Source organism: Haliotis cracherodii, unplaced genomic scaffold (assembly GCF_022045235.1).
Source record: "Haliotis cracherodii isolate W230 unplaced genomic scaffold, xgHalCrac1.p SCAF_7, whole genome shotgun sequence".
Classification (NCBI taxonomy): domain Eukaryota; kingdom Metazoa; phylum Mollusca; class Gastropoda; order Lepetellida; family Haliotidae; genus Haliotis; species Haliotis cracherodii.
The window spans coordinates 46,200,998-46,217,802 of NW_027266330.1; the positions used below are offsets into that span (position 1 = coordinate 46,200,998).

At 40.6% G+C, this 16,805-nt stretch overlaps 1 protein-coding gene across 1 annotated transcript in view; it reads right to left on the reverse strand.

Moving 5' to 3' along the window:
* LOC139447721 (uncharacterized) overlaps positions 1-6,881 on the reverse strand; it is an 87,838-nt gene extending 80,957 nt beyond the window's left edge. The window contains exon 1 of the mRNA XM_071229188.1: positions 6,677-6,881. Coding sequence (XP_071085289.1) covers positions 6,677-6,797 — 121 coding nt within the window. The 5' untranslated portion in view covers positions 6,798-6,881. The remainder of the gene's footprint in view (positions 1-6,676) is intronic.
* Positions 6,882-16,805: the final 9,924 nt, after the last annotated feature.

Sequence of the window (16,805 nt, forward strand, 5' to 3'; positions counted from 1 at the left end):
TCACACAGACACTTGATATTTGTATCAACGCTGTAACAGTCTGGTTCAAACCAAAATAAAGCTACCAATTGCAAAGTTCTTGTTTCCATTTAAGAGTTTAAGAGTTCTCCGGCGTTTACCGCTTTGGGGATCCCATGAGCAGGGTACAGTGCTGTCAAACCAACCACAATGATCAGGATGAATTTGGGATTCGAACCAGCGATCGTAAGGGCCGCAACTCCGCACACTGACTTGGGACGACTGAGGTGACGGGACCACCCGGGTCATCGAAAGCAATACCAATCAGTTTATGGTAATTAATAACTTACCATAAGCAATATGAAGTTTATGTTACGCAAAATAAATGATCTATCAAGCAATTATTTTGTATTCAGCAAGAATGTATACAAATGCTTATCTTAAGAAACATAAAAGGAACAATTTGGGGAAAAGTAACAATGGTCACAAGACCTTTCTAAGCATTAGGATCAGCTAGTCGTCAGTAGCGTAAACCAAACAAAACGCTTGCTTCACATCGGACACTAGATCTATAACGTATCACATTGCTTATGCTGTGTAACTACGGCTACAAACTCTTATAGATAATGTCAGTCATCGATCAAAACCAATCTTGCTGTCATTATCAGGCTGGTATTTTGACAGATATGCAGATTTCAAGATAATACTGAAACACAACGCTAGCGAGGAATGGGAACTTAAATGACAAACCGCAATATGCCTGCGATCCAATCTGTTCAAACTGTCGACTCACTTGTTAAAAACCCACGTGCGTGAAAGCTTCATTTCATATGAAGCGACCCCTGCTGACTGCAAATGTGAATGTTATGTAAAATTATCATACCCTTCAAATTTTAGCAACAAAACAACAATTAACTCTCAATGCTTCGATGTTCAAACTCAGCGCAATGTTAAAAATGTGCGCAAGGTCGATGAGCCAGTCAACGACAGTTGTGGGTCACATGTCATGGCATAATGATTATTTGACAGAAATCTAAATACATAGACCATTCAACATACATACCGTTACATCCAACGCCTACACGTTCCTGAAACTGATCTCGAGACCCTTTCTACTTAGCAAGTTGTATTTTCCTAATGAAACAATTAGCGCCGATTGTTATGGGTCAATACGCCGAAGAAAGATTTTTCAGCATTATTTAACCAGCCATGGTAAGTTTACCAAAACGCGATCGACATTTTTTATGGTAACAACGGCTTGCGGCATAAGCTTTTCACAGTTAATTATCCGAACTGCCATAGATCGTGATTGACAGGCATGTCGTAGATAACAGAGGAAGGCGCGGCAATCAGCAGTTTCTTGTAAAACTGGCATAGATCGTGGGCAATTGCGTCAACAGGGCTCCTTGACAGTGCATTGATTGGCAATGAAGCGAAAAGCGCAAATATTTGTTAATCAGGTTTGTCAAATCAATAACAATGGTAGGTTTTCTTAACGAAGGAGAATACTTGTTAAGACTTTATTTCGACTATTTCATACGTCGATTCTTAAATGAACCTCAAGGCCGTAGATAATTTTTGACAAGGGGGGGCAAATAAGATTAATCATTTTTTATTCAAGTTAACTTTCACAAGGAAAAATGTTTTCTGTAAAAAATCCAGGGGGGGCATCTATTATCTATTTCAAAATTAATTGGCCGATTATTATTCCCTACGAACATACCCCGTCAACAGTGGAAGCATTCTCTTTAATTACAACAAATATGCTTGATGACATGCGTAAACAAGTCTCTCTTAGTCATTAAAACGACCTTCACATTACTCCATCACGTATAGGACGTCTCTATCAGCGGGCGCGTGATGGAACTGGTGACAGATATATATCTCCAGGTGCACAGCGGCTGGCGTTCAAAACGTAGGTTCGAGCCTGGTGTGTCATAAATTACCTTCGCGGCTGAGGGTTTCAACATGCTTGTGGCATCGTGTTGATAAACTTCCGGGCCGTCGAAAGGCTAATAGGCACCTACGTTTAGTAGACACTAGCGTTGTGTATGGCTATTGTAAACACAGGCCGTGGCCTTCTTTGTTACAGTTCCCTTTTAAGTCTTGGCTACACTGCAGCTGACACAGGGCCTTGTATTTGTGGCAGCAACCGTATCAACTGTATCTACTGCTGATGATCAACACCGTCGCAATGAACGTTTCTAAATCCGCAATATCAATGGGTGATTGTGGTTTTAACCTGCTTTTAGCAACATTCCAGTATCGCGGGGATAATCACTAGAAATGGCATCACACATTGTACCAATGTGGGGAATCGAACCCTTTAACTGCTAGGTTACCCCACCGCAACTGAGCAATATCGACAACAGAAATACAGATAGGATGAGTAGTCTGTTCTGTAATGTTCTGAGTAGCAGGAGGTTTTTTGTTTGTTTGAATTTAGTTTAACGCCGCACTAAGCAATATTATAGATATATGATGCTGGTCTGTAAATAATTAAGTCTGGACCAGACAATCCAATGATTGACATCATGAACATCGATCAACGCAACTGGGATGCGATGACACGCATCAACCAAGTCAGCGAGCCTGACCACCCGATCCCCTTAGTCGCCTCTTACGACAAGCATCATCACCTCTTATGGCAAGCATGGGTTGCTGGAGACCTATTCTAGCCCTTAGCATTACGTATATAGCAGTAGTAGTAATATTAGGATCAAAATTGTTTTGGTTGTTTTTGTGTTTAACAAATATTGCGTTGAGCAATATTCCAGCGATATGAAAGCGGCCTGTAAATAATCGCATCTGAAACAGACAAAGTAGTGACTGATAGTGTGAGCAACGTCCCACAACATTCACTGTTGAGTCGCCTCTAAAGACACTATTACTGGGAACCACCATAAAATGTGCTAACTAAAACACTTTTGTCAACAGCTATAAAAAACAAGAGCCATCAAAAGATGACACATCGCCCCGGCCCCCACAATAGCAAAAGGCACCACCACAGTGAGTGAGTGAGTTGGGTTTAACGCAGCTTTTAACAGTATTCCAGTTATATCGTGGCTTGTCAGCTTAATGTGGGAGGAAAGCCCCAAGTGATGCAGGTCTCAGACGTTTACCACTTCGGTGAAACCCACGAGCACGGGTATGGTGCTGACAACCCTAGAAACATAATCGGGGCGAACCGGGATTCGAACCCACAATCATAGGTTTCTGGCGTGCCCAAGAGACGCAACTCTGCACAGCGAATCGCGGCGCCTTAGACGACTGGGCCATCCGTGCCCGCCACCACGACAGTGCCTGGTTTATACGTGTACCAAGTGTGAATGAAAAATCTTTCATGGTTTTCAGGTTATGCTCCAGAAACGAAATATGGACGGACGGGCAGACAGACCAGATGAGGACTGTATCCCTACTGCGTGTCAGCTGCGTGTGGGAGGTTAGCGCGAAGTGAGCCAGATCTTTTATGCTCACCACTTCGGTGAGTGAGTAAGCGAGTATGGTTTTACGCCGCATTTAGCAATATTCTCGCAATATCACGGCGGGGGACACCAGAAATGGGCTTCACACATTGTACCCATGAAAGGAATCGAACCCGGATCTTCGGCGTGGCGAGCGAACGCTTTAACCACTAAGCTACCCAACCGCCTCACCACTTCGGTAAAATCCACGGCCAGGGGTAGGGTGCTGCCGAACCTAGAAACATAAACAGGGCGACATTCCCTTGAATGCATTTAAACATTTCTGACAGAATAGTCAGAAATACGGGACTCCGGACCAACGGTGCTCACTGTAAACAGGTAACTTTAATCTGTACAAAATACGGTTAAAACAAAACATTTGACCTCTGGACTTGGGTATGTCCAGAACTTTCTTCTGGGTGCAGATTCAGGATCGTCAATTTCAAAGCGTTTTGGAAGCCTAACGTTATGATAAAAATGTCTTGAATGAGAAACGTTTAAAGCCTGTAGTTCAGCATAGCATATATTATAAGTTTTCGAGTAAATATTGTCTACCAGGTGTATTTATCCAGCTGTCTTTAACCATCATCGTTATCAAGGAATGAGTAATGTGATAAACACCACAAACTTCATCCCAGAGAGTAAATGTTGCATCATGCCACCATCAGCAATATTAGGTTATTGCAAGATGACCAGTAAATGATCGAGTTCGGACCAGCTGAACCACTGTTCACGGGGATAGGAAAGGTGACGTCACGTTCAATAGTGACGTCATCTGGTTTGTTCTATGACGTTTCCATATTTGTAAAAGTGTGTCAGTGACATTCGTGTTGATTGCAGTAAATGTTTCAACACCGATATTGTTATTTCTTTTTATTTGATAACAAATTCCATCCATTTTAGCTTCGTCGGACAGTTAATGGAACACCTCGGGCTTCTGCAATGCCCTGAAAAATAGCGTTACCCTTATACGATAGCATGCAGAATGCCTAAACACATTAGAGAAGCTCCGATACCAATTTTGTCGGCTCTTACGACAAACATCGGATTGTGGATGATTACTCTGCACGGAATAATAATTGTGTAATTTGATTGCAGCTTATTTTTCGTTTGTAGTTCATCATCATGGACTAACATCTAGTATCTGAAATGAACATACAAAAAATCTTGTTAAATTATCTTCATAAAATATAATGAAAAGGAGCCTAGAGATTCTCATCTTCCCGAGGCAAGGGCGTTAAATGACTGTAAAAGTCTGGACTGTTATAGTCAGTTAACTGCCTTGCCTCGGGAAGATGAACTGCAGTAATCTAGACTTGCCCACTATTATAGACTTGCATGGGCTGTATTGTATATATTTGTTTCCGGGTCTGTATGACCGACTAGACATCATCATTATGTGCATCATGCTGGTTAAAGCGTTCGCTCGTCTCACCCTAGGTCCGGGTTCGATCCCCACAAGGGTACAATGTTAAAGCCATTTCCGGTGTCCCCGATGTGATTTTGCTGGAATATTGCTAAGGGCGGCATATTCTCTTGTCACTAAGCCGCGTGACAGTAAGTGAGTGTCGTTTTCTACACCAGATATTTCAACAACATGACGGCTGCTTCAACAAAATCCAAACTGCACCAAGGTGCCCAGTGGTTGATAGCATGAACACCGATCCACGCCATCAGGGTATGACAACATGCAAGATTTGTTCTGTTTAACCGACCAATCCGACCAATCCGACCAGCCACCGTTTGGACCAACATGAACCCGTTTCGCATGGCACCCTGATTCTGATTGGCTGAAGTTATGATTGACAGCTAGCACGTGCTGGAAGGCCCGCCCCTCGAGAGGACCTACCCTCTTGGGAGGCTGTGTTACAGACAGAGAGGCCCGTGAAGATCCGGGCTAGAATATGTCTTCAGCAACCCATGCTTGCCGTAAAAGGGCGACTATGCTTGTCGTAAGAGGTGACTAACGGGATCGGGTGGTCAGGCTCGCTGACTTGGTTGAAGCATGTCATCGTATCCCAGTTGCGTGGATCGATGCACATGATGTCAATCACTGGATTGTCTGATCCAGACTTGATTATTTACAGACTGTGGTCATATGGCTGAAATATTGCTGAGTGCGGCGTTAAACAACAAACAGACAAGACAGATAGACAGGCTGAAAGTAAGTGACTGAGTCACTGAGCACACAACAGCTGGGCCAAGTGGGTGGTGACTTGAAGGCATTTTGTATTGTCACACAAAAAGTATACGGGTATGCACGTGGTCTTTAAAACGTTTCTAGATCCACGTTAACACAGAGGGATTAAAATTTAGAGCTAGAAATATCACACGTACCCTATAAACGTAGACGGTAGACCGCGGGTGTCCAAATGCCTCTCACGGTGCAGAAGGTAATATAAATGTTTAAGACCTGGACTCGATGCCTGCATGGGGAGATTTATGAGAACACAATTAAGGCTTATGCAATCTTGCACTTTTACTCATAAGCTCCAGATGGTGGAATTGTTTTTCAGACACCGATGCGAGAAGCGGATCGTATTCAACCAGACAGACGTTGAATGGATCTTTTACGTAAATAGTTATCACTTCGCGTGACAATCACTGTGACAATATTGATTCTTCTTACATTTGTTTATGTTTTCTAATAGAATTTATAAATATTACAATTTTTAGAGTTGAATATGCTTAAGGTTGAGTTCCAGAGTATAATGATTATACAATAGTATACAGCATTGGTAATAGACGTAATTGGTAATAAGCTATTTATCTCATGTTGAGTTCAGACGTTAATTGACATAATCACAAATATGTCAACAAATAGCGTTTTTTCTCTAACAGCTCATGAATAAAGAAGTAAATATTTATTTGCGTTACTATCAATCAACCATTTGTTATTTCAGTCAAGGAGCTGTTAATGAGACACTATATAACGTCATATCAGCATATCTCTACACTAGTCATTGTCAATGCAGTGTTTACATATGCGACAGAAAAACTTTGCAACCAAGCGTACAGCTGTACAGACCTTTCTATTACAAAATCCATTCCTGGTCTTTGGCATTAATTGAGTATGAAAAAAACGTCAACATTATTCAGACATCCGCAGGCTCCAAGCCAACAGTCGATGAGGTGAGTTGAGTACACGACGTGTAATCACCGCTCCTGTCTAAAGACCACATGGTTAAATGTAAACGTTTGCACGAGACGGTTGTTACGAGATGGAGGAAGGGATATATTAAGAAATAACCTACCTTTTGCCGCATGCACAGTCTGTATTATAAAGGCCAGTAATACTGTTACAAGTCCACTCGAAAACAATCCTTGTCTATCCATCGTAGATCGTGTCCGAACTTTACAATCACTGTATACCATTTTGTCTTCATTCTGCCATCATCCAAACTACATGTCTGCCACTCGAGGGGCGGGCCTTCCAGCACGTGCTAGCTGTCAATCATAACTTCAACCAATCAGAATCTGTGTTCAAAGCGAAACGGGTAAACGAGATATTCTCGCCCCTCCTTCAGATAGGCGAGTATGTGTTGCTTCTAGTTCAAGAATATCGGCGCTGTGCTAAAAATAACCCTCTCGTCTCGTTCTGTTGTTGCGAAGGATCAGATATCGGACATGTGTAGGAGAAGCGTTCTCGATGGGCTCTCCGTCTCATCTGCTAGCCGCACACGCTGGTTTCTGAGATTCGTAGTGACATTACTAATGAGAGCGCACAGACACGCGCATCTTGAGCCGAACAGATGATTGTTTATGTTTAACCGTTTCTTCTTCTCACTTTCCAGAAGAATTTGACCGTTCCATACTTTTCTTTTCGACCTGATGACAGTTTGTCTCAGTTTTCTGTAATTTAAAGATGTAACCTCAAGCGAAGAGTATGTTGGTTGTTTTTTCTCCCTTTTTTGCCTCTCAAATAGATAATCCATACATAAAGCTAGAAATTCATTCATCACTTCGTGATACATATACATTGAGTGACACAATGTCGTCTGTTTATGATGTTGACCATATCTTGGAAACGTATACCAATAAAGGGGACAAGTTGACATTTGTCAAGATATCAATAACACCCCACTGACAACACTTGCTCCGTAATTGATTCTAAATCACGAAACATGAAACAGATGGCCATGTAAATACAAAGAACTGACACAAAAATGGCATCTCCAAAAATCTTAAGTTTAGAATTACTAAAACTTGATTTCTTTAAAATAATGATTTTGTATGGAATGATTTTCATCAATTTATTAATATCAAACAATTTAAGGTTAAACAAAAGGTTCAGAAACTTGTTTCCTACTTTAGTTGAGAAACCAAAAATCAGTTCTGCCTTAAACCGAATAACGGATTGCTATCTTCAGAGATTTCAACGAGGCATTGTTTGAACTAAAAACTGGCACATGTGGACATGTTTTCAATTGTAACAGTCATTCCGGCCACGCTGGTCAAGTGGTCCGGTGTCTCGTCGTCTTCATAGTTCAATTACACGCAGTTGTAAAAGCATGGAAATTGAAATGGCGACCTTAGACCTTTCCTCATTTATTTTGCCTTCCCCGAACACATTAAAAGTGACACTCAAAGCCTTCACGTGATGCTTGAAAAGCTGGTTCCATATGTGAACATGTTTTCATAAACTCCTCTCCGTATCCAAGGCGCTTGGTGTATGACGGTCGGAGCTCAACATCCAAGAGGCGAGATATATGGCGACGCATGCCAATGTTATAGTAATAAACGTATTTGTTGAACTACCTAATGATATATCACTGATACATTGTGAAGTATTTGTTGTTGTACTCGGTATTATAGTACTGATAAAAGGTCAGTATGTAAAGTAGTACTCTTATCATAAAGCACTGATAAAGCACCAAGTGATGGTTGTAGTACTCGTGATTATAGTACTGATAAAAGGTCAGTATGTAAAGTAGTACTCTTATCATAAAGCACTGATAAAGCACCAAGTGATGGTTGTAGTACTCGTGATTATAGTACTGATAAAAGGTTAGTATGTAAAGTAGTACTCTTATCATAAAGCACTGATAAAGCACCAAGTGATGGCTGTAGAACTCGTGATTATAGTACTGATAAAAGGTCAGTATGTAAAGTAGTACTCTTATCATAAAGCACTGATAAAGCACCAAGTGATGGTTGTAGTACTCGTGATTATAGTACTGATAAAAGGTCAGTATGTAAAGTAGTACTCTTATCAATCAAAAGCACTGATAAAGCACCAAGTGATGGCTGTAGAACTCGTGATTATAGTACTGATAAAAGGTCAGTATGTAAAGTAGTACTCTTATCATAAAGCACTGATAAAGCACCAAGTGATGGCTGTAGAACTCGTGATTATAGTACTGATAAAAGGTCAGTATGTAAAGTAGTACTCTTATCATAAAGCACTGATAAAGCACCAAGTGATGGCTGTAGAACTCGTGATTATAGTACTGATAAAAGGTTATGTATTTGCTGTAGTACTCGAAAATAAATGGTACTGATGAAAGGTTAAGTAAGTATTTGTGACAGTACTCGTGATTATAGTACCGATAAAGTTTCAAGTATTGAATGTAGTACTTGTGATTACAGTACTGTAGAATGTGTGGTAATACTCGCGAAAATAGTACTGATAAAGGTGCGTGCGTGTGTATATATATATATATGTGTGTGTGTGTGTGTGTGTGTGTGTGTGTGTGTGTGTGTGTGTGTGTGTGTGTGTGTGTGTGTGTGTGTGTGTGTGTGTGGCTGTTGGTACTATTCCAGGTTTCATAGCCGATGTTCACTGAAATACCATGCCGCAGTTTAACATGAATACCCCACTCAGACACCGTATACTGACTCCGAGCAGACCAGTCCTTGTTTTAGCCCCTTAATACCGAGCGCCAGCCGGGGTAACACAAATTACGATCTTTTAACGTCTTTTGGTATGATAATGATGAAGATGACGGTGAGTAGTCAAGGTCAAGGTAAGAAGAGGAAGATGGTGTTTGTTTGTTTGTTGTTTAACGCCGCACTCAGCAATATTCCAGCTATATGACGGCGGTCTTTAAATAATCGAGTCTGAACAATCCAGTGATTGACATCAAGAGCATCGATCCACGCAAATGGGATACGATGACATGCATCAACAAAGTCAGTGAGCCTGACCACCTGATCCCGTTAGTTGCCTCTTACGACAAGCATGGGTTGCTGAAGACCAAGTCTCACCCAAATCTTCGTTGGGGATAATGCACGGTAGTAGATGTAGTTGCAGTCATGTAGCAGTAGTAGTAATACTAGTAGCACGTGTAGTAGCAGCATCCTCCAGTATCCGGGGTATTGTATCTCCATTCTTTTACAATAAACACCCTGGACCCATTCAACACTATATATAGTTTCGTTTCGGAATTGACGTCACCCTCTCGCTCGCCCTTATCACAAACGTAGAACAGTGTTTCTCTCATTGTTCGAATTGTGGTCAAAACAGAACTGTGGTAGTAAACCGGTCGAGTGTCGAGTGTATTGGTCATATTAGACCCGAGATGTAGTTCCTTGGATGTAACATCAGCAGTGGTGCCGATGATCGTTGATGCTATCAAAGTCAAACTGTCTGTCCTCCTAAACTTGTTACATGTAATACACCTTCCCAAACTGTCTTCACACACTGTCGAAAATGCGACGTGCAACCCTGAAGACCAAGATAACTTGAACGGAACAAAAACTTCATCGGAAGAGGCAGAGAAAAATATTTTGAGAATATAATAAATATTTTGAGAATATGCAAATTTATTCTTCCTCAATTCTCCGTCTAGTCTGGTCAATACAACATAGCAAGATTGGTAAAAGAACATCTATTCTATCGCTTTCTGATTGGTTCTACATACATGTTAGTACCTAGTCAGCTGAATGATGACCCCCAACACCACCACATGTACCAAGCATTTAGTGTCTAATGCGTGCTTTCTGGCAACCATACTTATTAAAATGGAGATTACCGAGATATTAGAATTTCCCTACTTGAGATCTCAATGCATTGCAGTCAGCACCGTAATCTCCGAGTGCGGCTCGAGGAGGAATCGGCAAGTCCAAATGCTGGTTTATCGTGATATTATTCCTCGCGCTGTTGATATAACTGATGCACTGTGTTTTGCTTCAATCTCCCAAGCCTTATGGTAATTCATATGTTTGAAAAGATAATTGGGCTGGCCAAATTGGCAATAGGAGTTTCCGAGCGTTGGAGAGACGCCAAAGACACGCATGGATCGATCCTGCATATCTGTGCGGGATTTGGAATATAGAATATTGCTTTGCACTTCGCGGTTGGTGAGATTGGCTGTTGAGAGAGAGAGAGAGAGAGAGAGAGAGAGAGAGAGAGAGAGAGAGAGAGAGAGAGAGAGAGAGAGAGAGAGAGAGAGGGAGAGAGAGAGAGAGAGAGAGAGGTGGGTGAGTGAGAGTTAGAGGAAAAGATACAGACCCAGTGAGAGAAAAGAGAGAATAGTAGCAACGTTATACTGACAGAAGTAACGGCAACATAGCTTATGGTCGTATCTGCAACAGCAATGGCCTCATTGCTGTAACTAGCAATGGACAACATACAGTAACAGCAGCATAATAACGAATAGTAGCAACACAAATGAAACACAAATATCTTCTGCAAACCAGGAAACAATTGAAAGACAATTTACCAAAACTATTGTTAAATTATTTTTATTCATACATTTGATGTGAGCCTATGGACAAAATGGTTAATTGCTAAAACACCCGAAACATTGCGATGGTGCTTCCACAACCGGAACAGCAGTATATGCCATTGTATTAACATAATGCCGGTAACCCTTGCAATCTGGTGGGTGGAATGCCAGACCCCGCTAAACTGTACACCCATCAGTCGTATTGTCATCTCCAGTGTTAAACTTTGTCTCTATATATCACCTTGTCTCAAGGTTTTGTGGGATAATTTCCTGTATACGAAGGATCAAATTAGTAGACTAATTGCGTTTCATATTGACAGCGAAATACACATGACGCTTCAGGGGGAAAAACATAGTCCTTTGAGTTTGATAATCCCTTATGGAACGTAGCCATATTCTTGGAGATTGGAGTTTTGATGAGGATATATAAATATGTTTGGAGGGACTGCAAAACAGCACCGAGTCTCCTGTGTGTTTGTGGAGGCTGGGGTTTATTTCTACACGTCACGATGTTGATCAAAGTAGAAACATCGGCCTTCTATGTAGATGGTTTGAGTTAATATTTAAGAAATAAACGACGAGGTGGAGTTGTTTTTTCGTACAATAGACCACTGCAGGGAGAATAAACCACGAGGGGCGCATGACGGTGGTCTGTAAATATTCGAGTCTGGAACACATAATCGAGTGACTGACATCATGAGCACCGATCTACGCAATTGGGATACGATGACGTGCATCAACCAGGTCAGCGAGCCTGGTCCCGTTGATCGCCTCTTACCACAAGCATTGTTCTCTGAAGACCAATTCTCCCCGGATCTTCACCGGTCCACCTCATTTTCAGTTCGTGGCCTTCACCTCGACGTATAACACCATCTACTCACTCACTCACTCTTGCCCGGCGGGACTCAAGGTTAACTTTACTGGTGCTAGTTCGTCCTGGATCAAGTTGATGATTGTGTGAACGCTTCTCCATTCCTTTATCCAATGGGCCGTCACCGACTCGACTCTGTCCAGCACCGACAGGAATCCATATTGGGACATGTCATCGTATCCCAATTGCGTGGATCGATGCTCATGATGTCAATCACTGGATTGTCTGGTCCAGACTCGATTCAGTAGACCTGAATGAGTGGATCTCTCTCCGACGTGGCTTTTGAAAACCGTTACATTGATTTCTCTCCACATGCACACATGTGGAACGCTTGGTGCAGAAGCAAATAAATTCAATCACGGATTTCACTACATACAAAGCCTTTGGAACCGGGGGGGGGGGGGGGGGGGGGGTATTTTTTTATGTAATGTTTATAATTATATATGTGATGTAAGAACAGAAAGGTGGTGGCGAGATCAATATTGTTCAGATTAGCGTTTGTTTGTTTGTTTCTTGTTTAGCGGCGGTCTGTAAATAATCGAGCATCGGTCTACGCAATTGGGATACGATGACTTGCATCATCCAAGTCAGCGAGCCTGACCACCCGATCCATTTGGTCGCCTCTTACGACAAGCATAGTCGCCTTTAACGGCAAGCATGGGTTGAGACCTATTCTAGCCCGGGTCTTCTCGGGGCTTCAGATTAGTGAAATTTGAGACGTTTTCGATAAATTTCAGCCAAGAACTGACATTGCAATATACTGTTGCAGCACAAAATGTTCCTATGCGATGAAATAATTAACATAGCTTACTAGTCTAGTAATAGTTCCATGCTTGTATTTCATCATGAAATACTTTGCCCAAACAGAGAGCGAATACAAAAAGATGTTTGTCTCCAAAACAAAAGTCTCCCAAAACGGTTGGGATGCACTTTTTATATAAGTTACTTGATAAGATTTGAACAACTATGGCCTGTCTACGTGATTTTTTAGATAAATATACTGTAGAGGTTGACAATATTTCAAAAGCATTGTATCCAAGTGATCCCTCACTTCATCCAACCCAAGTGAGGTGATATGGAGATGGTAACAGCTTGTTGGGCAGTTAAAATGGCAATTTAATCCCCACAAAATGAATGAGGTCACTTTGTAATGTAATGACAGCAGATAACTATAGATAACGTCAGTTAGACGCCTTACTGACATGTATTACGAAATTTGTCACTCATTAATTCACATTTGGTCATTCGTGACATATTTACCGTTATCACCTCGTTGGCTATTTATTTAATAAATGCACACCACATCCTACACCGCACCCTTCCAGGTCACCGATTCAAATGTGACTTAAAATAATATTCATTCATTTCTCATATTACAATTATTACCTTCAATACATAATGTAAAGTTAAGTTCTGGGCTTTATTTTGTTTAACGCCCCACTAAGTAATATTCCAGCTACATACAGACCATCGTCATACAGCTGGAATATTGCTGAGAAACAACAAACAAACAAACAAACATAGTGTCCTTGGGCCAATTCGAACCCCGATATTCCCACACAGGGTACGATCCCAATTGCGTGGATCGATGCTCATGACATCAATCACTGGATTGTCTGGTCTAGTGACTCGATTATTTACAGACCGCCGTCATGTAGCTGGAATATTGCTGAGTGCGGCGTTAAACAACAAACCAACCAACCAACCAACCCACAAAGGTTTATGCTAAGTGCAATCGAACTATAACGTTTACGATCAAACGCTCTCAGAAAGTATTTGTAAAACAATGTAGGATATAAACAATTCATAATTAAAACAAACAAAAAACAAGCAAAGGTACCTTTGTTTCGTTCACATATTTTTTTCCACCAACGACTTTGTGCTTTAGGTTCTTAAAACAGATCAAAGAAACTACATGTTTAAAGGGCTTTCATGAACGCGTTTTAATGCATTTCAATCACACAGCGGCTAAAGCATACGGCGATAAGTGTATATCAGTAAACACATATTGTTTCGATGACTATTTGTTAACCCGTTCCATACCGTCAACAAATGCATCAAGTCAAAACAATGGCCGTTGTGGACACAGCGTCCTTGTTTTAAACGAATTACGCCCACCTGTTTCCAGTTAAGCAAGGTCAAGGGCGGTCACATGAGAGGAAGTGTCTATTTCGGATAATTGCCGTCGAACACTTAACAAACTAACCTTAAGTAAATATCCGAACCTTGTTTCCCCGAGGGTAATAGCAAAGTGCATTGGAATTCACGCATACCATTTTCCCTTAACACAAATACGGGTGACAGATTTCACAAGTTAAGACAAAACATGTCCTGTTTGCCAGTAAATTATATTTTTTAGAGAGTCATAAATAACTTTAGTAATTCCGAATATGATAGTTATACAACACCATGATTTTTTGGTGTCAGTCTTTAAATTAATTTATGATGTAGATCGAGTCGCTTTGCTTCGGAAATGAATTTTTAATAAACATAACTAAAGAAAGAATAAGCTGACATGTTTTTTTACGAATATGCAGTGGTAGTAGTATTAATTTTATTACATCGGGGCATAAATTTCCACAGCGGCGGGGACAATTGAGATACGAAAACGTTTTTGTGACAGATACAACATTGTACATATTTATTTTATTCAGCTTCAGTATCTGCTTTTAAGTGTTCAACTTTAAACATAAATCATTAGTTAAGATAGATTAAATGTAGTTAATATGTCCTTCATGTTGTAAGCCTTAACAAACCCAAGCCATGACGTGCTCAACTGATTGGCCAAGCTAACGCTCAAAGTTGACCCTTTGTCTCACTGCATGTTCTCAGTCTGCACACATTTCCTGCACAGTCAAGTTGACAAGTGAAATCATCTAAAATCAGGTTAGTTTAATATGTATATGTATACTTGTATTGTTGTTATTGCAGTTAAATGTTGCAGTATATTAAACCTATAAAACTTAACTAAACGTGTTTAAAATTATCATATTCTCAGTTACAATCTATTTAAGTAAATGTGGTAAACAAGACTTATAAATTGTAAGCTTTAGTATTTACTAATATATCACTTTTCTGTCTCTTTATTCTTGTATGTATGAGGAAGAGTGTATGCGTTGTTTTATGGAATAGGCTATGTTTAAATGCTTTTGTGATCAGTTCTGTATAATATACAGTCTGTACTATACGGGATCCGGAGAAATATTTTAACGTGTATGTAAATAGTTGTATTAGTCATTGTTATAAAAGTATATGTTTTATTCAGATATCCGGAATTATAAGTTGCGGCGCTAGTCGGGAAGACACCCCAGTCTCACCCACAGGGTAGGCACATTATAACTTATATAGTCAGTTTCTATATTTGTGTAACACATAAGTGTGTCACACCCGTAAAGTCATATATATATATATGTATTTTGAAAGAGATTTGTAATCGCTTTACACTTAGATAATATGATATATGAATAATTATTCTATTTGGTTCTTACATCAGTTAGCAGATCATTGTACAGTGTAACAACTAATATATGAATAAGATGTGTTTGTAACGTAAAACGGTTTGTAATACTGTGATGTCGATTGCATTATGTATATTGTTAATATTACTTATCATTCCTTTAATATGTTTCAGGGTGCAGATACTACATACTACATATTAGAGAGATAAATATGTGACAGATCCACTGGCGAAATAAACGTCTCTCACCCGTAGCGTGTGTTTGGCTATCACATCATTCACTGTCCTCCTACATTTTTATGAAGTCAGGATTGGCGGGAGACAATAAAGTGCAGACAGCCTTTATACACATAGATGAACAATCACAAGGAAATAACTGATGACAAGGGATGGAGTAATCGGATGCTGCCTTAACAGCTCTGTTGTGGTAAGGCTGATTAATTACTTTTGTTTGTTTATTTGCTAACGTCACAATCAGCAATATTCCATCTATAAATAGCGGCTGTGTGTAAATGCAGTAAATCATGAAATTAATGCGACACCAAATTAATGCGAGTTTCGACCCCTGGCCTAGAATGTGTCATGTAATTACTTCAAGTAGCCTTGCCTTTGAACTATAAAAACTCATCTTCGAGAACACTCCATGGTACAGTATGGGTAGTTCACACAACAATATATACCTTTCACTGCTTTGCATTGATGGCACTTCCATGAAATCAAAAGCAGGAAATTCCAAACAACGCATATTTAAATGGGTCACAGATATTTGTTTGTTTGTTTGCAACCCATGCTTCTCGTAAGAGGCGACTAACGCGATCGGAAGGTAAAGCTCGCTGACTTGGTTGATGGATGTCATCGATGCTCATTATGTCAACCACTGGATTGTCTGGTCCAGACACGATTATTTACATACCGCCGTCATATAGCTGGAATACTGCTGAGTGTGGCGTTAAACAACAAACCAACCAACCCTGTGACCACTGGGGAGTCTTGGTTAGAATATAGATCTCCAGCAACCTATGCTGGTCGTGAGAGGCGATTTAGTGGATCGGGTACCGGTGGTCAGGCACGCTGACTTGGTTGATAGATGTCATCGTATCCCAATTGCGTGGAACGATGCTCATGATGTCAGTCACTGGATTGTGCGGTCCAGACTCGATTATTTACCGACCGCCGTCATTTTAGTTGGCTGAATTTGTAGTTCTGAGTGCGGAGTTGAATATCAAACAAATGTTGCATGTCTTATCCAGTAATAATGAGTGAGTGAGTGAGTTGGGTTTAACGCCGCTTTTAACAGTATTCCAGTTATATCGCGGCGTGTCAGCTTAATGTGGGAGGAAAGCCCGAAGTGATGCAGGTCTCAGACGTTTGCCACTTCGGTGAAA